This window comes from Pelodiscus sinensis, chromosome 11, assembly GCF_052426305.1.
Source record: "Pelodiscus sinensis isolate ZL-2025 chromosome 11, ASM5242630v1, whole genome shotgun sequence".
NCBI classification, from domain to species: domain Eukaryota; kingdom Metazoa; phylum Chordata; order Testudines; family Trionychidae; genus Pelodiscus; species Pelodiscus sinensis.
The window spans coordinates 31,000,845-31,024,123 of record NC_143062.1 but is presented as its reverse complement, the minus strand read 5'-3'; the positions used below and the strand labels follow the sequence as shown (position 1 = coordinate 31,024,123).

The following is a 23,279-nucleotide window of genomic DNA, read 5'->3' as shown; positions in this document are numbered from 1 at the left end:
AGCCACCTAATTTAATATACTCAAAATATACAGGGCTCGACAAATGCACTAGTCCGCTCGCCCGTGGCAAGTAGATTTTATTGGCTGGCGAGTGCAGGGGCAGACTGGCCCAGTGGGCGGTTGTGACGGGCTGGCCAAAGGCCGCACTACAGGCGGCACAGCCCCATCTGATCCGTCGGCCGGGCAGAGGAGTGGAGCGCCGCCAGGAAGAGGGAAGCACAGTGATTCTCAGCGCTGGGCTGCCTCCACGCAGCTCCAGCGTAAGGAGGTGGGGCACAAGCCAGAGGGCGCAATGGCGGCAGACGCCAGGACACTGGTGTGACATGGCCCCACTGATTTTAAAGGGCTGCGGCAGCTCAGCTCTGGCTGCGTGGACCCAGAAGCTGGCTGCGGTGCAGCCAGGCCCCACCCTGCCAACTCCAATCCTGCCATGGCCCCAACTCCCTCGCCAGTGAGAAACTGCTCCCGGCCAACCACCCGGCTCACTGCACCTGCCCCGCGCCGCTTTGTCTTCGCACCGCCCATTCCCCACGCCACCCCTGCTCCCTGCTCTCCCTCTTCCCTGCGACTCTCTGGCTCTGTGCCGCCCTTGCACCCTGCTCCCCTCCGATCCCTGCCCCCCAACTCTGTGCTGCCCATTCCCAGCACTGCCCCTAGACCCCGATCCCTCTGCCCCTCCCATTCCCTGCGTCCCATTACCCGTGCCTCCACCACACCCCGCATCCTTCTGGCTCTGTGCCTCCCGTTCCCCGCGCCACCCCTGTACCCTCCCCCCGCAACCATCTGGCTCTGTGCTGTCCCTGCACCCTGTTTCCCCTGTGGGTCGGGAGTGCAGGGTGCTTGTCCATAGGGAGGGGCTGGACAGGCCAGGGAAAAGGCTGCTGTGACCCAGCAGCGAGTGAAAGGGGGAGTTCACCTGAAGCGCCTTTGCCTTTATGGAAAAAAACGAATGAAAATGCTATTTGTTATTTATAGGGCTAAAATGCCGGGACAAAAATGAAAATAAACAAAAAAAACCCATTGCAAAATGCAAACGTGTAAAAGACAACAAAAGGGGGGGGGGGGGTGTCAGCCAAAAATGTTTTGCTCGGGGCAGCAAAAAACCTAGAGCTGGCTCTGGGGGAGGGGAAGGGGCTGGGCTGGACTAGACTGTGGGAAGGGGAAGGGAAAAATATGGGGAAGGGGCTTGTGGGGAGGAGGTCAGGAGAAGAAGAAGAAAGGGGAAGGCACCAAGGGACAGGGGTGCAGGAGAGACAAATACCAGGGGGCCAAGTGCAGACAATGAGGTAAAGGGCAGGAGGGGAGGTGTCAGTGGGAGGGGGGGAACAGGATGATGCTGGGAGAGGAGAGAGTAAGGGCACTGGAAGCTAGAGGGGAGAAGGGGAGGTGCTGGGAGAAGGCAAGAAAGAAGGGATGGGCATGAGGAAGGGGGGGATGGAGCAAGTCGTGTGAGGGCACAGGGGCATGAGGGGAACGGGGGCAGACGGTGGTGAGGGGGTGGGCATCAGGGAAAAAGAGAGCAAAGGGGGCAGAGGCAGTGAGGGAAGGGGGAGGCACCAGGAGGGTGCAGGTGTCAAGGGATTCTGGGGGTGAAGCAGAAGGGCAGACACCTGCAGGGGAGGGACCAGCACCAGAGGAGAGAGGCAGGGCAGGTGTGTGGAGGGAGGTGTTAGGAGAAGGGATAAGGATCAGATCAGAGTAGGGCTACTGGAGGAGTGGGCACAGGGGGGACAGAAGGGCTGGTGGAGGGGGGCAGGTCTCAGGAAGGCTGAGGGCAGTGAGAAGGGCAGGTATCAGGACAGCAGGGAAGGGTGAGGGGTTTGGGGGCAGCAGGCACCAGGGGAGCTGATGGAGCAACGGGAGGAGATATGGCAGCAGAGGGAAAAGGTAGAGGTTTATAAGATACATATTAATAACTTGGGTGATATTTATTAATAATTTATTAGTAATTACTGTTCTTATTCTTATTAGGAATTTATGCTATTAAAAAAACCACTTTTGGGGGGGGGGGGAGGGAGAGTCCCTTTTTTGTCTGGCGAGTAGGGTTTTCCAGAATTTGTCGAGCCCTGAAAATATATAATGTTGATATTCTAACTGAGCAGAATATTTTTTTCACAATAGTGAATATTTAAAAATAAAACTGTATTATAAACCATACCTCCATTCTCCAGTTTGTTTGCCTCTTCCTCTAGTCCATCTTCTTTTAATCTCTTTATCTTTCGTGCTCTTAGTTTAGAAAGCCTTGCTTCCAGAACTGCCTTTCGTTTTTCCTTTAAATGTTCCCGCTTGGCTCTTTGGTCTGTGGTCTTAACAGTGACAGAGGACATTCATTAGTTAATCCTGCATTTGGTTATAATCAAATGTGTATCAACTTCCATTATACCCAGAAGTGAACAGATTATCAGCTGCAATGTCTCAGGGGAGAAGGGAGAACATGCCCATTCTTTGAATCTAAACTTATACACACTACCAGGAATATTACTTACTATCTTATTTTAAGCTGTGACCATGGTACGGTAAAATTTGGTTAAGTATACCAAACCAAACAGGTCTCTGTCCTAAGTAACTTACCGTGGAAAGGCACAAGGAAGAGATATAAAGATACTTCTTTCACATACAAGGTGAAAAGTTCCAGAGAAAGTAGAAGAAACAGGCTTTTCATAGAAGCTACACCTAACCCCAAGCCAAAAGCAATCCATGAATGAAAAGCCATAATGAGGGACAGGGATGTTAGAACAGTTAACTAGTTAAATGATAGCACTTAGCCAGTTAATTGTTTTAACCCAGGTCCCCACCATGGCTGTGGGATCCTGCCACTGATCTGCCAGGGCTGCTCTGGCTCAGCCGGCTGCCACCATAGTTAAGATCCCTAATGGGGGAAAGGGTTTATTTTAGGATTTCAATATTTGTTTTATACATATAACTTTGGTCCCTGCTCCCATAACCCTTTCCCTATACAGATGGAATAAAATCCCCCTTAATATTTTATTATACTCAGAAATTAATACAAAATGTAACAATTGAAAAATAGTTCATCAAATTTAAAGACCAAATTCCCATGGTAGGAGCCATTGTTGTGTATTTATCAAGGCTATACATGTGCAATTATTGCAACCGTGCATGCAAGGGGCTATTCTGAAATGTAAATATCTATTCATTGACATAACTACAGTAAATACATGTATAAGAGAATACTTTTTTTACATGCAGACTTCAGGTTACCTCCAATGAAAATTTATTTCTAAATATTTTGCCTTTCTGTAATCAAAAATAATGACTGGACAATTACAGGTATCCATGCTCTGCAGGTCAACATCTTTCACAGATAGTTTTGGTTTCGCTACTCTTTTCCAACATATTTACTACATAGTATTCACTGCAAAGTTCCAGAATTATATATAAAAATGGAGCCTCAAGACTGTTTCTGCACAAGCTCAGATCTACTTTTAGCAACATACCTGATCTCTCAGCATTTCCAAAGTCTCCATTTGCTTATTTCTCTGTGCTTTGTCACGAGCAAAAGCGAAGTAACCAACACCAAGTTGTCTGGCCTCTGAAAGGAACAATTTTCAATAGTTAGGTTTCATCAGATTTACAAGGTGCAGCAACCAATGATTTTTTTGTTGAGGGGAAAATGAAGATGGGGGGGGGAGAGGGAGAGTTATTGAGAAGGAAAAAAGGGTTGGGGGAAGTTATTGAGGGGAGGAAAAAGGTTGAAAAGGTCGCCTGCCCCTTTAAGGGCAGCCATTTGGAAATCTGTTCTCCGCAGCACACCGGTGTGCAACGGAACACAGTTTAAAAAACACTGCATTAGGTCATCTCACTCATTGACCTGTCTGACAATAGCATTAGTGTTTTGTCCAGACTAGGAGATGAAGATTTTTTTTCCCCGGATTTATTTTTTCTGTCACTTATGAAGGAGTAGACTATATTTCATCTAATTAGCTGGCTATTTCTAACACAATTTAACAAGGTAATATATTTATACTGGAGTAGTTTTTCTATTTAGAGGTAAATTATACTTTCTTCCTCTAAAAAGAATCTTGAAGTGAAAGCAATAAAATGAATGAATATACACCATTTTCTCTAATGTCCTCATAGTGTATTGGTCCCAAAGGCTTCTTTAGGGCCTCTTCCTCCTCTCTTTCCCATTGCTGCCGCTGAAGTTCTCTTCTCATATCTTCAGATAAGAGAGTCTTCTCCTCAGTGACTTGTCTAGTAAAAAACAAAACCCCAACAACAAAGTGTAATGGAGCTCTCATACTGAACAAAGAAAGCATAACAATGGCTAATTCATTTTAAACTACTCATCAGAAGTGTGGATTTGATTACAAGAACACTAATGGAAGGCACTGAGATTTTACTGTCATGAGCACAGTATGAGAATTTATAGTAATTCTGGAATAGAGGCGAGAGGAAATACCACAATCTGGGGCAGCACACTAAAATAAGTCAAAGAAAAGATCTTTAAGAAGTTGATACCATTTTCACAGGCACTGTGAAGTCATTAATAACTAAAAGAGAGGTGGGAGATGAACAGTGCTCAATACAATAATCACCAAAAGTAGAATACCGCCACACTTTTCCCCAATTTGAAATGGATACAAAATGCAAACAGTAGCTTTTACATTTAATGTAAAAAACACAAAAACCCAACAACATTTAAATGAGCAATGGCAGCAGCTATAGGGAAACACTTATGTTTTCCCTTGGGACGCAGAAACACTTCTCTTCTCTCACAATCTAGCAATTGCATATGCTTTTGTTTTGAAGTATAAAAGTACAGGCTGCAGAATTTTCAAGGAGAAAAGTAAAAACTGACAACACAATAATATAAGTGCTCAATTATGGCACAGTTCTTTCAGCCTTAGTTTTACTGGAATAGCTGGAATTAACTATACAAATAGAATTCTAACACACACTGATTCAGAAAATCATGTATTTGATTTTATTAAAGCCTTGAAATCAGATCATCCAGGACAAAAGACAAACAAACTGGGATTCTTTAGGGTTAGGGCACATTGTATTTTAATTTTTGTAGGAAGGGCCGTAGTTTTTAAATAGGTCAAATACCTGAAATATTGTTAAATTAATGTAATGGGCCTTTGTTTGCAAGGCAAATAAGAGCCGATACTCTGTAAAGATTTTGGATTGCATTAGCAATTTCCTGTACAATCTGAGCTTTAATAGTGTCATGATTGTGAGGGTTAGCCAGCACCCTGGGGACTAAGAGGTTAACTATATCCTTTACCTAAACCAGATGGCAAGCAGCCAATAGAAATGTAGGTAGGAATTTCAAACTGGGACAAAGGAATTTTTGGGTTTTTTCCCTCCTTTGTCTCTGGGGCAGTTTTCTCTACAGCTATTGAAGGGGACAGAATGTCTCCCTCTAAGAAAATTTTCTTCACAGTCTGTAAGTAAAATAAAGTTTAGATAAATCCATTAGGTTTTATGGTTTGGGATATGGGATCTGGTCTGTGCATTTATAAATGGGTTTTGCTCTCCTTTGTAACTAAGTTCCTAGCCCATGGTAAATTTCTCCTTCATGAGTATATTATTTTGTTACTGTTCCATCTAGTCATTATGCTTGCAACAGGAATATTGTGGTGATAATAAAAGTTCTTTCTCTTTTCTTTTTATTAACCTGGTATTGGTTAATTTGTGTGTCCTGGTTTGTACTTTAGGGATGAGATTTCCCAAGTACTCTCTCCCTGGTTGCTTTATTAATATTTGGGTGGTGGCAGCGGCATTTTATTCCCAAAATCTAGGTTGTTAAGATTTTGGAGGGAAGTTTTACACCAAAGCCTGGTAGATAAGGATTTGGGGTACTTTTGCTGGCCCCCACTTCTGCATTTATCGTGCTAGAGTGGGGAAAGAGCCATGACAAATAGTTTATAAAAAGTCTTTCTATTTAAATTTTGTATACATGGCCTCAAATCAGATACCATTAAAACATGAATATTACACACACTTTTTGGAAGACAATTTCAAGTGAAATAAAAAAAGCTAAGGACAAATGCATGTGTTCATAGAAGAAGGTTTTGACAAAACCACCACTACACAAAAGGTTATGATCATCTAAACAGAGGCTTATTTTTAACATTTTGCTCAACTCCTAAACCTCTTTTATCCATATAATTTTCCATATAATTATCCATATAATTTTCTGCAGATGCAGAGAGCTTTTTTATTTTTTTTTCAACCAGTTCAGTACAACGACTAGTTAATTCAAAAGGTAAGACACCAACTGAAGTTAAAAAAAAGCAGGAAAGCTTGTTTTTCCTCTTCCAATCTATAGGGAAAAAAAAACTTGATATGAGGATGAGATCTGCTAGTTCAAAAATACTGAAGGAGATAGAGACTAGCAACAATTAGCTTAATACATTAACTACAGATAATACTTTGTTTACTGAAGCAATTAGTTTTAAATATGAAACATGTTTTAAGAAGTTTACTTTTTGTTTCTTATGTATCCAAAATATTTAAGGTAATTTTAGTCAACTAATACATTTTGTACATTAATTCAAATTTCCATCCAAAGCACCTGACACAAATCATATGTAGAAAGTATAGTAATTAAGAAATGCATTATTCATCATTTTCTTACATTATAAAAATTAAAAATAAGTTTGGCTAGATAATTGCTTAAATAAATGTGTACAGATAGTGTATGTTCCTGGTTACCAAACAGCATCAAGATTAAAATTGGTGATTTAAAACCAATCCAGTCTGCACTGAATGTTCTCTTTTTTAATACATTGGACCAATTCTGCAGTTACAGCAATGCCAATCCAGAAAGTTTGATGACTTCAATGAAGTTAACCTGGTTATACTACTCTATCAAGTGTGCATACAAACACTTTTCCTCCTATACATGAAACATGTGAAATCCTAGGGGGAGAAAAATGCTTTCTTTAGAGAAGTCATACCTTTTCCCCTGCAGTTCGTTATCCATTTTAAGCAGATTTGGCAAATCCTTCTTCATACAACGCCTAGATCGGCCTAAGGAATCCACATAATCAACCCTGTAATGAAAATAAAAAGAATTTCACACAGTTTAAATTCTCAGATTTATAGAATTCTTAGAAAAACTGAATAACTTTCAATAGAGAATATTCACAGAGTATTAGTTACTTCCATCCTAACAGTTAAAAGGCCTCATTTACCAATTAAAAGGCACATTTTAACAGTGTTTGACAGACTCATGACATTGATATGGTTTACTCAATACCATTGAGCCAGCTGCCTTCCTTCAAAAGAAAATTTGAAAATTGTTTACAAGTTACAATGTCAATTAGCTTCCAAGTCAAAATAAAATTGCATAACATTTGCTTCCTATGGTAAAAATAATGATGCAGCACTGACTTCTCACACAAATATTAAATTGCTATAGTATAACAATTATTAATCTATGGCTCATTTACTAAGAGCTTCAGTGATCATTCAACTGGTTTATCAAAGGCCTAGTACATCAAGCAGAACGTTGTTCTTTTAAGCTCCCTTTATCTAGAGTGCTTTACGTAAACTTATTTATCCTAATGAATGTTCCACTTAAAACTGGGGAGAATAAGAAACAGAAGTACTTCTTGTCCACCAACGCTACAAAGAGTTCTTAGCATTAAGCAGTCCTAGTCATACCATTTTAGAACAATCAAGACAAACAGACAAAATATCACTAAGAATACAAAATAGTCCCAAAATACTGAACTTTTAGAGATTTATTCTTTCATTATGCTTTAAATAACTGTTAAGGGCACTGTTGGTATGTCTACACTGCAAGTAGACACGCACATCTGGCACATGCTAGCTGACATGGGTTTGCAAGGCTAGGACTGAGGGGTGGTTTAACTGCAATGCAGACATTAAAGCTTGGGCAAAAGCATGCACTCCAGGAGCCTGCAAGTCAAGAGGGTCCAGCTTGAGCCCAACCTTCTGCACTATAAATAAACAGCCTCTACGCCCAAGTAAGTTGCCATGGAACACTTGTAGATCTAATCAAAGTGTAGACTTACCCCTGGAGCTTAGTACTAATGCCATTTATTTTTACCAAGTGAACAATTCAATCACTGTGACCTCTAATCCAAGAATATACCTATGGCTGGGGAATAATTAGCAGTCTGTACTAATCCTATGACAGTGCCGAAAGCCCTCCAATGAGATTGGAGCCCCATTATGCTGGGAGCTGAGACAATGTTCCTGGGGGCTTATTAAATAATTAGAACTGTCTGTTATTTTACTGAGGTGAGGTGTAGACAAATATTGAAAAGTATATGCAAGGCGAAGACACTGGTTTACTTTTTCTGCTATTTAAACTTGATAAGGGCACAGAATAACTTGACAGTTTCTCCTTGACCTAACAGTACACCAGTACCATATGCACTTAAACCTCCATACACTGTGTCTCCCTAATCTGGGAACATCCATGGTACAGACGAGGAAGTAGCTCTGTGTGCTACTGCTTCCCCTACTCTCCAGCTGAGGGAACAACAGCATGCAGAGCTGCTTCCCAGTAGCTTTTCCCTGTTGCTCCCATAGCAGCGAGGGGTGGTGGCTGGGAGTGGTGGAGAGCACAGAGTCACGTGTGCTCCCGCATGCGGGGTGGCAGGTAAGCATCTCACCCCTGCATGCCTAGACCCCGCAGCACCCTCTCTGGCCCGGCAAAATATTTATCTGACATCTTGTTTGCAACGGCTGCTAGATTAAAGAGGCTCAAGTGTATTTCTATCTGCTCATGTTTACAACTTTCTGATTCTTCTCTATGGGCACATTCCCCGATTTGCTGTAAGAAACAATATGACATTATCTCTTCTCAAACTGACACACTGGAATCCTTTTTTACAGACTTTTTATTGCTGTTCAAAGCTGCTTACCAGGAGTAAAATCTCCATTTGCATGCCTTGTTTTCTTTATGAACAGGCAGAAAAAAAATACCTACCTAGCTTAAGTTTCATAATTATAGAATCGAATCTTTGCTGAAAGATTATTGGCTACCTGGAAGTTAAGCTACCCATAAAAATCTTCTCAAGTTAAAATTCTGGAGCTTAAATTTGGTAAAGCTCTTCTTTCTCCATATGGAAGAAATTGTTCATTCAGCAGTGCCAGACACCCAAAATTACTGCGGACTTTGAACATCATGTGTAGGGCCCTACCAAATTCATGGCCCATTTTGGTCAATGTCACAGTCAGAGGATTTAAAAAAAAATCATACATTTCATGGTTTCAGTTATTTAAATCTGAAATTTCACAGTGTTGTCATTTTAGGGATTCTGACCCAAAAAGATGTGTGTGTCTGTCTCATGGTATTGCTATCTTTACTTCTGCCACAGAGTTGGAGCCACCACTCTCCAGACACCCAGCTCAGAAGGCAGCAGCATAGAAGTGAGGGTAGCATAGCATGGTATTGCCACCCTTACTCTGCATTGCTGGTGGTGGGACACTGCTTTCAAAGTTGGGCGCCCAGCCAACAGCCCCTGTTCTCTGGCCACTCAGCTCTGAAGGCAGTGCAGAAGTGCAGGTGGCAATATCACAATCCTCAAATAATCTTGTAACCCTCCTGTAATTCTCTTTTGGGTCAGGACTCCCAATTCGAAAAACTCTGGTCTCCCTCCATGTGTAGTACAGGCAGTCCCCGGGTTACGTACAGGACAGGGACTGTAGGTTTGTTCTTAAGTTGAATCTGTATGTAAGTCGGAACTGGCGTCCTGAGTCAGCCGCTGGTGAAACTGAGCAGCGGCTGATTCCAGGACGCCTGGGGCAGAGCAACTCTGCCCCGGGCGTCCTGTAGTCAGCCACTGGTCACTTTCAGTAGCGGCTGACTTGGGGACGCCTGGGGCAGAGCAGCTGGGGTGCTGCCGGGTTGGTTCAGTAGTGCCCAGAGCGGCGCTGCAGGACCAACCGACAGCGCCCCAGCTGCTCTGCCCCAGGGTCCACAAGCCTGGTCTGCTGCGGGGGGGGGAGGGGCACATTAGCTGTGCCCCCCCCCCCAGCAGACCAGAGACACCGGGAGCAAAGCCGCAGCGGCAGTGGGGTGCCGCGCCTCTGAGGCTTTGCTCTGGCAAAGCCTCAGAGGTGCGGGACCCCGCCACGGCTGCGGCTTCGCTCCCGGTGTCCCTGGTCTGCTGGAGACGGTCTCCAGCAGACCAGGGGCACCGGGAGCAGCTTTTCTCGCCCCGGAGGTTGAGGTGGCGGATCACTGCCTGTATAGGGTAAAAGTCGGATCCGCGTAAGTCGGGGACTGCCTGTATAGGGTAAAAGCACACAAAAGATCAGATTTCATGGTGGAGGAAGGGAGAGAACACATTTCATGATCTGACTCACCATATTTCATGGCCATGAAAAACATAAGGCCCTAGTCATGTGATCAGAGGAATTAATTTCTTGAAAGGGGGCAGGATTGCTTCAATGAAGATTAACCTCATTAAGTAATGCTTTCATGAAGAACACACCAGACATGCAGTCTGCAGCAATAAGGGATCAGAAATCCCATTCCTTCAGAAGGAAAATGTATGAAATACTTTAATATACGAGTAATTCTCATTTATAGCACATTTTCTTTATCAATCCATCTCAAAACACTGAGTATTTAAAAGAGCATGTGGTGGAAGAAAATGTTAGTTGCAAATTTTTTAGAAGTTTGAGAAACTTTGAACTTCTGGGTCTCTTTCTGGAAGAGTAAAGACTTCCCCTTTTCAATCTAAGAAGGCTAAATTTAAATTCGTTACCTTATGCACTAGATAAGAATGATTTAGCTCCCATATATCTAAGTCTCTCCCAAACACAAACTCCTCGAATTCTCAACCTCAGCTGCACTAAGCAAGTCAATGTCATTGAGACATGAGACAAAATAAGGGAAAATAATGTGTTCTGAAAGGCGTAATGGATGTATTTTAATACTATTGCATTCACCTTTTAAGAAAAAAAACTGATTAACTATTTTAACATTTCATTCACTCAAGTAATCTCAGTATATAAAAAAAACTCACTGTGAAACTAAATGTTAACTTTTCGATTTTTAAACAGATGCATAGATACCAGAGCTTAAAATCCTGTTTGTAATCCATTCCTGCTCTTGAAAAATGTAACCCTATTTTAGAAAGGAGACCAATCTATATATCTAGTCAATTTAATGGAAATCTTCCCTAGAACTAGTTCATAAAAATCAATGCCCGTGTGGTTATCTATTCCAAAGGAAAAAGTAGAATTTGAGAAATTACAATTACATGCTATTAGTTCTGACATAAGAAGAGAGATTATAATCATTTTTAGAATAAAACCAGACATTTTATATAGATTTAAAAAACAAAAATTAATTTTGAACTATACACAAATAACTATTCTACCCGGGGTCTTTCTGCCAAGGTTAGAAGACTAATATGAAAAAATGCTTCTTAAAGGGAAAGCATGCCATCATTTGTGATCATAACAGGCTATCAGCCAGAATGATTCTTCTTCAACATGTTTTATAAACTAGACTAATCCACATGAGATTATCAAAAAATTAAAACAGATGTGTCAGAATTGTTCTGCCTATGCAGTATTACCAACCATTCTTCACTGGGGTCCTGTGGGGGTGGTATTTCTATTTCAGGTAGTGTCTTCTCTTCATCTTCCTCATGTTCTGATGCCTTTCTAGTAGCTTCACTCCCACACAGTTCTTGTACTTCTCTGCGTTTGTCTATGATCTTCTGAGTGAAATCCACAAGATACAAATCTTCAGTTTCTTCATCTAGGGCAGAAAAATCAATTCTTAGATAACAGGCATCAAAAGAACAGAACTGCGCAAAAAATCAATATGGAATAGCCACAATCAGTTTTGCAGCTGCCAACAATACCCTTGACTATAAAGGTGATTCTTTAATCTCATCTAGTGTCAAGAAAATTCAGCTATATGGGATAAATCATATTTCTGTATATAAACTTCATATATAATTGCTTTAAAAAAATACCACAGAAAAAAGTTCACAGAAACTGTGTTGATACCATCTTGAAAAAACTAGATTTATGCTGATTAATAGTTATAATACTAATTGTAACATGAAAATGAAACTAGCAGTAATAGGAAAGTATTAGAATAAATTTCTGACATTTGGAGAAACAGATATAAACTGATAGTAAAACTGCTCATTTTATTTTAGAGAGAGAATGAAATAGTTCTTTGACAAGTAAACCATGAATATGAAAAAGATGAATGGGTACAGCAGGCTACTACATTCAATAGTTCAGTTTTCATTGTGGTGTTTAATAGAGGAAAATTACTTGAGACTGATTTTAATATAAGGACTAATTTTCCATGTTGAATGCACCTAAGCAGTCATTTGAGTTCTTTTTCCAAAAGAGAGAAAAAAAGTGATGAGACTACATTTTTTAAAGAAATTTCTGAAGTGGTCCCAGGTCACCCAGAAGGGGTGGGGCCCCACACAAAAGGGGCAGGGCCAGGAGACTTCTCATGCTCCCCCCCCCCCCAGACTCTGACTTGCCTAGGGGTGGAGAAGAATATGAAGTCCTCCCCTCCTTCTGAGAGAATCACCAGCTGTTTTAAAACACCTGGCAGTTCCCTCTAGGCACTGCAACAGCAGGAGACCTTGTGCACTCTCCCCGCCTCCAGGCCAATCAGGGCCTGGAAGTGGGAGGCGGGAGTAGTGCATGCAAAGTCTCTTGCCTCCCTGCCCCCACTCTGCCAGAGGTGAGTGGCAGCTAGAGAGCCACTGGCTGTTTTAAAACAGCTGGCATTTCTCTCTGCCGCCCATCCTTGGTAGGGGGGAGGAGACATTTGAGTGCTCCCCCATCCCCAGATCTTGATTAACCTGGGGTTAGGGGAGCAGCAGGGTGGTCGCTGGCCAGATCCACCAGTTTGGTGGGCCAAATCCAGCCCAGAGAGGTCCCTTTGCCCACCCCTATTTTATATGATTGATCTTACACATAGAAACTAGTGAAAGAGATAGCACTGAAGGATTAAATTGAATTTGAGTATTTCTACTATTAGTTGTCACATCTCACAAAGGACCGGTTGTGTGCAAAGAGGAAAATGGAAGTATGTATATGGATTAGAGATGGTAGAAGCTGAGAGGTGAGAAGTCGGACTTTACTAGCTACTGGCATTCACACAGGGTACGTCTACATAGCACAGTTATTTTGAAATAACAATGCGAGCGTCTACACAGCTATTCCGTTATTTCAAAATAATTTTGAAATAAAGGATGGCTTATTAGTTATGAGGACTAACGCTTATTCCAAAATAGCTATTTCAGAATAGGAGTAGTGTGAACGCTCCACTGCTGCTATTTCGAAATAACTCCTCTCTAGGGCCATTCAAAGTAATTACTCCCCACTGCCTCCTGGGGCTCTAAATCGAGACAGCACGTTCCCATTAGGGAAGCCTGTCTTGTACTCCAAAATAGCTTATTTCGAAATAAGCATGCTATGTAGATGTACCTAAATTGACCAGCCAGCCATCTCCTCTCTTTCCCCTAGTTACTCTTCATATAATGAAACAGAAACATGCAGAAACAGATGAAAACTAAGGATGTCAAAATGACAAAGTAACTTTACTTTTCCAGGGTTCTACACCAACAAACCAGAATGTGTGTGTCTCACTTTATGATCAAGCCAAATGATTCCCACATTTCTTTCCTAGGACAGACTGTCCTTCAAAAAGTAATATTCTTTTCTTAGCACTCTCTTCTCTCACAGCAAAAATAACCTTTATCAATCAGTCTGTACACTGCCTCAAAAAAGCTTATTTTGTGTAAAAGCTACATTTATTGATTAACAGAAGTACTGTATTTTATAGCATAACAACTGTCATCTATGAGACCGTTAAGGTGGTCAGCTTCTAGAACAACAAAATAAAAGTAAGGTTTTTAAAATATATACTGGTTTTATGCAGGGTTTTTTTTTTTTTTTTTTTTTAACCTGGAAAGTCGCCTTTTGACATCTTCTCATACAGCTTTGCTTTCTCTTCCAGTTTCTGCCTAAAGAAAAATCAGGTTACATTTACAGTATGACTAATTCCAAGTACAGTACAAACAAGATAGTCTTTCATTATTTACACTGCAATGGAATAAATGATAAGAATGTTTTATATTTTCCCTTAGTGATGAATTACAAGAGTTTTTAACCAAGTGCTCCTCGGCGCTGCGGGACCAACCCAGCGGCACCCCAGCTGCTCTGCCCCAGGAGTCCCCGATTAAGCCGCTGCTGAAACTGACCAGTGGCTAATTCCAGGAAGCCCGGGGCAGAGCAGCCCTGGGGCTTCCTGGAGTCAGCTGCTTTTCAGTTTCAGCAGCGGCTGACTTGGGAACGCCTGGGACAGAGCAGCTGGGGTGCTGCCAGGTTGGTCCTGCAGTGCTGAGGAGCGGTGCTACGGGACCAACCCGGCAGCACCCCAGCTGCTCTGCCCCAGGCGTCCCCAAGTCAGCCGCTGCTGAAACTGACCAGTGGCTGATTCTGGTCAGCCACTGGTCAGTTTCAGCAGCGGCTGAATCAGGGATGCCTGGAGCAGAGCATATGGAGTGCTGCAGGGTTTATCCCGTAGCGCCCACCCCTCGGCACTGCAGGACCAACCTGGCAGCACCCCAGCTGCTCTGCCCCTGGCTTCCCCGATTCAGCTGCTGGTCAGTTTCAGCAGCGGCTGAATCAGGGAAGCAGGGCGCAGGGCAGCTCCAATTGTCCGGCAGCTGGAGCACTTCCGGGTTCCTGATGGTGACAGACCATCAGGAGTGCCGGAGCATTGGATGCTGGTCCAATGGAGTTTTACTGTATGAGGGTCTAAGCCTCAGAAAACACCATCTAAATCAGGGGTGAGGAACCTTTTTTGAGTTGGGGGGCTGCTGACCCCCATACAAATAGATTTTGTGTGCTCCAGCCCTATGGTGGGAGAACGGGGATGTGGGAGACTGGAGTGCCACACAGGCTCCCCAATGCTGGGGGGGGAGCCCCGAGCCTCAGGGGCTGGATCCAGGCAAGCAGGGGGGCTACAGGTTCCCCACCCCGATCTAAATGGACACAAAAAAGCAGAGAAAATACCTTAAAACTAGCAACTGAAATTGTTCATGACTATGTATTGTATTCATAAGAGACAGGGAAGTTATTGAAGAGAACCAGCAGATGTCACCTTTTCAATTAATATTCTAATTGTACAACTAACCCACTTTGGCCACTGACCTGTAATTTTCTTTAAACATGTTATAGTAGGTAAGAAACAGTTTTCTGCAAAAATTGTAAAGTGCATCCTTTCGAACACAAAAGACTGATTAAGGTGTTTGTATCATGCTTTTTACGGAGATGAAAGTTAATGCTTTTTTAAAAAAATCCGTCAAATACTCTGTCAAATTTCAGAGGATACAATAATTTAAGTATAGAGGTCTGACACTGCAGGGCATAGAGATGTTAATAAGCAATGAACTACAGTAAAACTCCATTGGTCTGGCATCCAATGCTCCGGCAAGCCTGATGGTCCGGCACCATCAGGAACCAGGAAGTCTTCTGGCTGCCGGACAATTGGAGCTGCTCTGCACTCGGCTTCCCCAATTCACCCACTGCTGAAACTGACCAGCAGCTGAATCGGGGAAGCCGGGGTCAGAGAAGCTGGGGTGCTGCCGGGTTGGTCCCGTAGTGCTGCCCCTCGGGGCTCCGGGACCAACCCGACAGAACCCCAGCTGCTCTGCCCCAGGCGTCTCAGATTCAGCTGCTGCTGAAACTGACCAGCAGTGGCTGAATTGGGGACGCCTGGGGAAGAGCCAGACTATTGGAAGGGGGGGCTATGAGGGGTCTGAGGTGGCATCCCCCCTACCCCACCCCACACCCCTCATAGCCCCCCCTTCCGATAGTCTGGCATATCTGATAATCCGGCACCCCCTGGGTCCTAAAGGTGCCGGATTATCAGAAGTTTACTGTAGTTACATCCCAGTAAAAAATAAATAGCTTCCATTCTGCTATTTGCATGATTTCTTGTATACAATTTCTTGGAAGTGCAAAGAAATTCTACAAATTATTTGTTCTTATTTGTATTACTGTAACTTAATTACCTTGCTTTATCTAATGTTTTATCTTCTTCTATCTTCTGCTCAACATCTTTCTCAGCTCGACTTGAAACCCCCGTGTTCTGCTTATTCCAAATGCTTGGTTTCTGTGGAACAGTTTTTTTAAAAACACAGGATTTCAACCTTATTTGACCAGTAACAGAATATAAATAAATAAAGAGAAAGGCTCTGCAGATATTTATTTGCTAAAACATTCTTTGAATAATCCAGCTGCTGTCATATGGAAAGTAGCAGGTGTGTTGTAAATTTAGGATAGCACAGGAAGGAGAACCAAATGGGTTTACACAGATTTAGAGGTTTTCTTATTTACAAATTTGCAACACATTTTATTCTTTAGCCTCTGTAAATAAAGACAATGGTAGTTTACTGGATAATAATATTAAAGGAAAAACAAACAAAAGAGTAAGTCTTAGAAGTGAAGTAATTGTTCTTAGAAGTGAAGATTATCAGGAAGAATGATGTCAGAGACAGTGTAAGGCAGGGCTACTCAACTCTGGAAGCCCCGGGGGCCACAATGATACTCACAGCACATTCCAAGGTCTGCAACTTAAGTGTGGTTGCATAAACATACAAATATATATGCAAGTATATGTAAATAGCTTCTTTTGCACTGACGGGCATGAATACAAAGGTTAAAGCAAGACTACACAACATGCAGGTCCCATTTAAGTCCGTTCTGCTGATATTAATAAAATGGAATATTTACCCGATTTTCACCCATACGTCAGCACTTTTGATGAGCAATGACAGCCCAGGAATTTAACTACTAAAACATATATGAACAGAACACCATTATATTGACTTTCCGTTGTGGAGCATGTTCCCAGTGGAGGCCATGTTCCAAGGATCCCACCCGCAGGCCTGCGTGTTAAGCCCTGCGTATACCCAAACCATACCACGGGCCGCAAACAAATGGGCTGTGGGCTGCATGCAGCCCACGGCCACATGTTGAGTAGTCCTAGTGTAAAGAGTACCAATACAGGTATAGTGTATAGTACTCTTAGTGTATAGGAAAAATACTTGTGTTTCTAATTAGATAAGGTTAACAAATATCAATCTGATAAAGCTTCATATACCTTAGTCATTGAACTTTACATATAGAATTAATAATGATGTCAAATGAGTAACTAGTACGCAGCCTGTGATAGGACTTGATTATTAATTTCTTCAAAATTACACCTAGTTCTCATCTGTTTGCATATTTCTTCCAGATGTCTATTTTCAGAAAAATAAACACCGGTTTTAATGCAGTAGAGACTGAAGTGTGACACTGCAGTGCATCTGAAGTTATCTTCCCCAATATAAATGAAAGGGAGCTCATGGCAAGGCATTTTTCAAGAAGATTCACAGACTCTGAAAAGTGCTTTCCTACTTCAACCAATCATGGATTTGTTAAAAATCAGAGCTCATTTTTTCTTGCAGGAGACATTTAAGGAGGTTGGGGCTCACAGGCGGGAAGAGTGATGTAGATTAAGAGATTTAAATGCAGCTTTGCAATATAATTGAATGCTGAGTTTTGATTTTTGAGAGAGAGGCTCAAATGGAAATGAGTCAACAGAAATTTGTTAAATACAGCCTTTGTCTGAAACCTGGAAATGAAACGCTATGATTTAGGGATGTAAAATCTCATTTAGTTGGTTAACTGATTACACATTATTTAACGGGTTAACCGATTAAAAGGAGGGGAGACGTAGAAGGAGGGAGGGCCAGAATAGCCTCTACCTTGGAGGTTCCTGGGGCCACTACAGACAGAGGCTGCTCCAGACCCTGGAGTAGCCCCTACCTGCAGGGCACCCACCATAGACAGAGGCCGCTCTGGACAAATGGAGCAGCCACAGCCTGCAGCAGCTCCCTGAAGGGCTGGAGAAGTGCTCTGCCCATGGCAGGTGGGGAGCTGCTCCAGCCCCCACCAGTTAAACATTCACATCCCTACACTGTATTGACAATTTTTTAGAATTTCTAATGGCTTGTTCTTTGATTCTGGGAGATGCCTAAAAAAAAAAATAAACAGAAAAATAACAAGAAATGATATTTTATTTCTACCTTGTTTGTTGTTTGGGGTTTTAGAGAGACTCCAGCATCTTTCAGAAGTTTTTCCTTCTTGAATTCTTCTTGCTTTCGGAAAAGTTCAGCCTTTAAGTCTACCAACTATAGTAGCCACAATAAAAAAACAACAGAAGTCATTTTAACAAAACAATTAGGGGATTTTTAGAGTCTTAAATGAGAAATAAAGAGTTTACACCTTGCAATAAAATAAACTGATTGCATTTCTGATGTAGAAAATTGGACCAATGATGTGAGGAGGAACTTTGTGATATTTTAAGCAATATGTAATCCAAAATAATGCCAGAACACAAGTTATGATTAGGTGGTTAAATACGTAAAGTAAAAGCTTCTATTATGGACCCTTCATGACATAATGGAAAAACTGCAGGTACAAAATGGACATAATCCCATACAAAGTTTTCAGCAGCCACCTTGAGCAAAGTAACAATTTAGTTTTAATTTAAAAGTAACCTCTAAGAAGATTTGCTGACAAACAAAACTTTTTTTTTTCATTTAAAAGAGCTAGCTGGTAGTTTTTACAAAAAAATGTAATGTCTATCTCCTTCCCTGCTGCTTTTAGTCTCTTTTTTTTATATAAACATACATACATAACCCCAATTGGTATTAATCATCACCACACATTGTTTATCACAGCACAGATTCTTAAAGGTTTTTTATCTACCTACCACCCATACACTTAAATAGGAATTAGATGTCTAAATACCTTTGAGAATATGAGCCCAACAACTAGGGTGGTTAAAATGGCTATTCATTTAACCCAGGGGTTCCCAAACTTTTTGACACGGGGACCAGTAAATCCATTCACGAGCTTTTGGAGGACCGGTAACATTCATTAGCATATTTGCATATTCAATAAGAAAATGATTTGAATATTCAAATAAGTTGCTTCTGGTCCTCTCAAAGCCCCCAGTGTCAGTGTTAGCAAAGCTTTTGATCCAGTCACCCACAATATTCTTGCCAGCAAGTTAAGGGAATATGGATTGGATAAATGGACTGTAAGATGGATAGAAAGCTGGCTAGATCAGGGTTTCCCAAACTTTTTACTTTAGTTGGAACCCGGTTTCTTTCAGTACGGTCTTTTGCAGCCCTAAAATATAAACGCATATAAAAAAAGAATGAAAAATGAATAAATTTTCAGTGTTTCATCCGGCTGCATCCTCCACCCAGCCTGGGCCAGGGCTTGGAGGACCCAGCACCACATGAGCACTTGAGGAGGCGGCAGCAGGAGCAGATTGGGGGTAGGGTATCTGGCTAGGAAGGAGGGTGCAAGGAAGGGTAGGGTTGCCAGGTGTCAGGTTTTGTACTGGACAGTCTGGTATTTGAAGGTTGTGTCTGGGAAAGAAATTGAGAAATTACCAGGCATATAAAGTGCCTGGTATTTTCTAATTAGGTACATTTTATTATAATTAGGTGTATTAGTCCTTAGCTGCCTGGCTGGTAGATGTACTCACACTGGCAGTTCGCAATTACTTCAGGGAAGGTATGTGGCGGGGGAGGGGGCAAAATGGAATCCCTGGCCAGACTCACTCGTCTGCCAGGGTCTGCATGTGCCCAGGTCAGTCCTGCTCCCCTGCCTCTCTCTTCCCGATCTCCCCAGTCCAGCCCTGCTGCCCCTGTCCAGCCCTGCTTCCAGCGGCCAGTTCCCTCCGCCACCCACCAATCTCCCCCGGTCAGTCCTGCTCCCCCAATGACCTCCCCCCACCACCAGCCCTGCTGCCCCCATCCAGCCCTGCTTCCGGCAGCTGATTCTCCCATCCTGATCTCCCCCCAGCCAGCTCACCTTCCCCACGTGCAGCCCTGGTTCCGCCGCCTGCCCTCTCCAATCTCTGCTGCCCGACAGCCCCGCTGCCCCCAACCCCGCTTCCGCCGCCCGCCCGCCCACATGCCCCATATCTCTCCAGGACAGCCCCACTACCCCAGTCTTGCTTTCGCCGCCCGCATCTCCGCGAGACAGCCCCGCTGCCCCCAGCCCTGCTTTCGCCGCCCGCCCTTCCGGAACTCTGCAGGACAGACCTGCCGTTCCCAGCCCTGCTTTGGCCGCCCTCCTGCCCGGATCTCCACCGGGACAGCCCCGCTGCCCCCAGCACTGCTTTCCGGCAGCTGGTTCCTCTCCCCCTCCTCCCAGCCCGCCCCTCTCTGCTCTCCTCCCAGCAGCCATTCTGAGGCCCGGGCCGCAGCCCATAGTTTGGGAAACGCTGATTTAACCCTTTTAACTCCGGGCTCACCACCCAGCCTGCTAATCTGCTTCACCGTGACTGCCATGTCCCACTTCTGGTCCCACCACAGCCATGGGATCCCGCCTCTGATCCCACTGACAGTGACACCTCTGTAGCCAGGCTTGCCCCAATCTGGCATGGATGGCTGCACACCAGATGTCACCAGTTGGGGCCAATTAATGGGTTAACAGGTAAGCATACCGATAAGCGATCTGCTTAGTTGTTCACCCCATCAAGAACATTCACTCAACTGGTGCATTGCTTTTGCCCTCAGGAATCTGGAAGTCTTTTTTTTTTTTTTTTTTTTTTTTTTTAAAAGAGCTCCCAACACACACAAAACCAACGAATCAAAAAACCATTTAGGATCTGCTGGCTTCTTCAGCTAGTCCTACAGTAAATCTCCAGTAAGAATCTGTTTAATCAGGCTGTTGGTACTCCTTGCTATCAAAATGTGCCAGAAACACAACAGATTTTAGTTTCCCATCAAGATGATCTACACGGGTGTTAAGCAACCAAGCTTTTTTGAACTGTCAAAAGTGATGATGCAAAAGTTCACAACCCTATTTATTTTAATTGTTGTGTTTCAATTAAGTTGTTAGATTATTCTGAGTCATGATGATGGACCATTAATAATAAAAAATAACTGATGCTACTGAAGTCTTTAGCAAATCAATTAAAGATACTTTGATTAAAACAGAAGTACACAGAAAATAAATATCAAAATGACATGTTATTTCAGAAGCTTCAGAGGGGTAACTGAGTTAGTCTAGCAGCAGTCTTTAAAGTGCTGCTAGACTATTTGTTGTTTATTAAGTTTTTCCAGTTACAGACTATTTGTTTTTTGTTTGTTTGGTTTTTTTTTACATTTTTCTATGTTAGTTCAGGTTATGTTTAAGTCCTGACATCCTTTTAGGTATGAATTAAGTCATCTACTACTTTCATAGATGAAACTTAACCTCCCCTGAAGGATGTTCCATAAACCAAATCATAATGTTTGTTAGAAATGTCTCATTAAACCAAACTTAATTCCATTTAAACATACTCTTAACAGCAAGGGAATATATTATACTATGGGAAACCACTTAAATGTACCCCCTGCCCACAGAGGAAATTTCCAATGATAGAGATTATGCATCTTCATAAAACCTCCTTCTGCCTCCAAAAAACAGGAAATACTTTCACGTTAATCTCCTTCACAATAAAATACAAACTCTAATTAGAGACTAGGGATGTAAGCAACTAGTCAAGTCAACTACTCACTTCCCCTCTCCTGCTGCCTCTGTACCAGAGGCAGCAAGGTGGGGGGAACAGGAGCTGGTGCTGAGGGGAGCCATCTTAAAAGCCGGTAACATCACCATGTGTGGGGTAGGGAAGGCAGAGGCAGAGCAGAAAACGGCGCGAGTGGGGACTCAAGCAGTCCCTACTCACCCCAGGTTCCACGCTATGCCTCTGCCTTTTAAATATAATAAGAGGCGCAGGTGGCTTGGCGCAGCCAGGATAGTGAGCACTCCACCCCTTATCAACTAATCAAAATTTAACATCCCTATTATAGACTGAGAAACATTAGTAAATTCAGCACTGATATAAATGCCCAAGATAAATGTTCAGTGTGCTGTGTCTGAAGGGGAAAGTGCACAGTCACACGATACAACTGTCATGCCAACACACAGCAGCATCTCACAGAAAGTCACACTTGAGATATTTGGATAAAAAGTATTAAATCTAAAGCGCTTTTTTTTATATTAGGACTTTTTTTTTAACATCAGGGTTGTGGAATTGGGTGTGAGGTAGGAGTCAGTACCCATATGTTCACTCCACAATACAGCAGACTTCCGATAATCCGGCACTTTTGGTACCCCGGTAGTGCCGGATTATCAGATATGCCGGACTATCAGGAGGCACTCCAGAGGGGCCTGTGACGGGTCTGCCAGGACCTTCACTGCCTCTGGCAGGGGCGGGAGGGCAGGGGCTCGGCGAGGAACGGTGCGGCGAGGGCCGAACCCTCCACCATTTTGCAGGGAGGCAAAGCATGTGAGCAGCGGCAGCAGAAAGGAGGGCGAGAGGTAGGCAGCTGCTTCAAGAAGTTGTTAGTCAATTACACTACCTCCAGGTGGATCGGCAAGTGACAGGCTTGCAATTTATCTTTCCTCTACTGCCTCCGGTGGGAGGGTGAGGGAGAGCAGGCGGGGGGGAGGGGAGGAACAGGTGGATCCACAGGTGACAGGCTGCTGCTGAAACTGACAAGAGATCTTCTCCCCTCCCTGTCCCTGCTGCTCTTACCAGTAGACTCTCCATAGTCCAGGATCAAAAGAGCAAGTGAATGAGCTTGCATCTGTATCAGTTGTCAGTTTCAGCAGTAGCCTGTCACCTGCAGATCCACCCGTTCCCCACCAACAACCCCTCCCACCAGAGGCAGTAGAGGAAAGATAAATTGCGAGCCTGTCACCTGTGGATCCACCCAGCCTTAGCGTAATTGACTAACAACTTCTTGAAGTAGCTGTCAGAGCACTTCCGGGTTCCAGTTGGTGCTGGACTATCGGGAGTGCCAGACCACTGGGTGCCGGACCACTGGATGCCAGACAATTCGAGTTTTACTGTATTTTGTTTTCTCACAAAGGCTGAAGAAAGGCTACTCTTAGAAGCCGTTGAACCTTCTGTATACAGACCAACACAAAAATTATAAAACTTCGTGGGTATGTAACAGGGTGCAGAGACTATTTTACAACTTTTAAGGGAACCCTCACTTGTCCAGAAGAATGTCATTCCTGTTTCAAACAATAAACACACTCAATAGGAAGAGGAAAAGATTACCAGCTGGGATATACAAGGCACAGCTGTTTCCCCAAACCTACTCCACATGGGGTATAAAGTAGCTATATTCTTACCAGAACCCAATCAAGGTGGAAAGGTAAATACTAGGATTCTAACATGTGTCCTCTAAGAGTGACTACATGCA

At 43.1% G+C, this 23,279-nt stretch overlaps 1 protein-coding gene across 1 annotated transcript in view; it reads right to left on the bottom strand.

Annotated features, from left to right (window-relative positions):
- Positions 1-23,279, bottom strand: part of CCDC174 (coiled-coil domain containing 174) — a 30,238-nt gene that overhangs the window by 5,538 nt on the left and 1,421 nt on the right. Inside the window, exons 2-9 of the mRNA XM_075938762.2 lie at positions 18,084-18,188; positions 16,026-16,126; positions 13,912-13,970; positions 11,545-11,725; positions 6,930-7,025; positions 4,079-4,215; positions 3,459-3,553; positions 2,159-2,306 (exon numbers count right to left, since the gene is read on the bottom strand). Coding sequence (XP_075794877.2) covers positions 2,159-2,306; positions 3,459-3,553; positions 4,079-4,215; positions 6,930-7,025; positions 11,545-11,725; positions 13,912-13,970; positions 16,026-16,126; positions 18,084-18,188 — 922 coding nt within the window. The remainder of the gene's footprint in view (positions 1-2,158; positions 2,307-3,458; positions 3,554-4,078; positions 4,216-6,929; positions 7,026-11,544; positions 11,726-13,911; positions 13,971-16,025; positions 16,127-18,083; positions 18,189-23,279) is intronic.